The 816-nt window shown below is 59.1% G+C and overlaps 1 protein-coding gene across 1 annotated transcript in view; it reads right to left on the bottom strand.

The window, feature by feature from the left end:
- The window catches only part of LOC102425061 (alpha-1-acid glycoprotein-like), a 3,696-nt gene extending 3,088 nt beyond the window's left edge, over positions 1-608 (bottom strand). Inside the window, exons 1-2 of the mRNA XM_023763050.1 lie at positions 487-608; positions 18-96 (exon numbers count right to left, since the gene is read on the bottom strand). Of these exons, the coding sequence (XP_023618818.1) occupies positions 18-96; positions 487-597 (190 nt within the window). The 5' untranslated portion in view covers positions 598-608. The remainder of the gene's footprint in view (positions 1-17; positions 97-486) is intronic.
- Positions 609-816: the final 208 nt, after the last annotated feature.

Raw genomic sequence — 816 nt, 5'->3', positions numbered from 1 at the left:
GTGAAGTAAAAGAAAGCATGCATGGATTTCGCTAGCTTCCTTCTTGTACTCGGGTAAGCGGTAAGCCGAGGCGATATAAAACCACTTGCCAGAGATCTGAGGAGAAGCCAGGAGCAGGTGATAGAGACTGAGAGCTTAATCCTTGATAGTCAGCTGGGAGGAGACTCTGGCATGTCTTTCCACTTTGCAAATCAGGAGACAGAGGCCCGGGGGAGGGGTGGGGCTGCTGGAGCTCACTCTAGAAATCAGCCTTCACTGATGCCCCTGCTTCCACCCCCCCACCCTCGCCCTGGTGGCCCCCACCCAGTCACCTTGCCCTGCTGAGGGACTTTGCAAGGAGGCTCTGAGCTTGGAGGCAGAGGACCACCGCTGGAGGCTGGCCTGGTTCTCACCCCAGCGCCCAGGAGAGGCTGACCACAAGCCCGCAGGGGAAGGGAGTCCAGAGAGGGAGACAGCTCCAACGGCGCTCAGGGCCCAGGCACCCACCTGGTCCAGGGAGGCATTGGTGATGGGCACCGAGAAATTGGGACACGCTGGGCTCTGGGCGTCCAGCAGGGGAAGAAGGCTCAAGACTGCAAGGGCCCAGGGCAGCGCCATGGCAAGACCAGGATGTGGCTAGAGTCCGAGGTACTGGTGGCTGAGGGGTGCGGTGACCTTTATAATGAGCTGTGGGCAGGGCCCTGGGGACCTGCTGTGACACAATTGGTGAGCGTTTGGCAAATGCCATTAGCAAAACCTTCCCTCCTTTCCCAAAAGGTCAGGCCAGGTAAAGCCTCCAAGCTCAGGTCTAATTTGGGTCCCTGACCTCGAGACCAG

This window comes from Myotis lucifugus, unplaced genomic scaffold, assembly GCF_000147115.1.
Source record: "Myotis lucifugus unplaced genomic scaffold, Myoluc2.0 scaffold_273, whole genome shotgun sequence".
NCBI classification, from domain to species: Eukaryota; Metazoa; Chordata; class Mammalia; order Chiroptera; family Vespertilionidae; genus Myotis; species Myotis lucifugus.
This window is presented reverse-complemented; position numbering and strand designations above follow the sequence as displayed.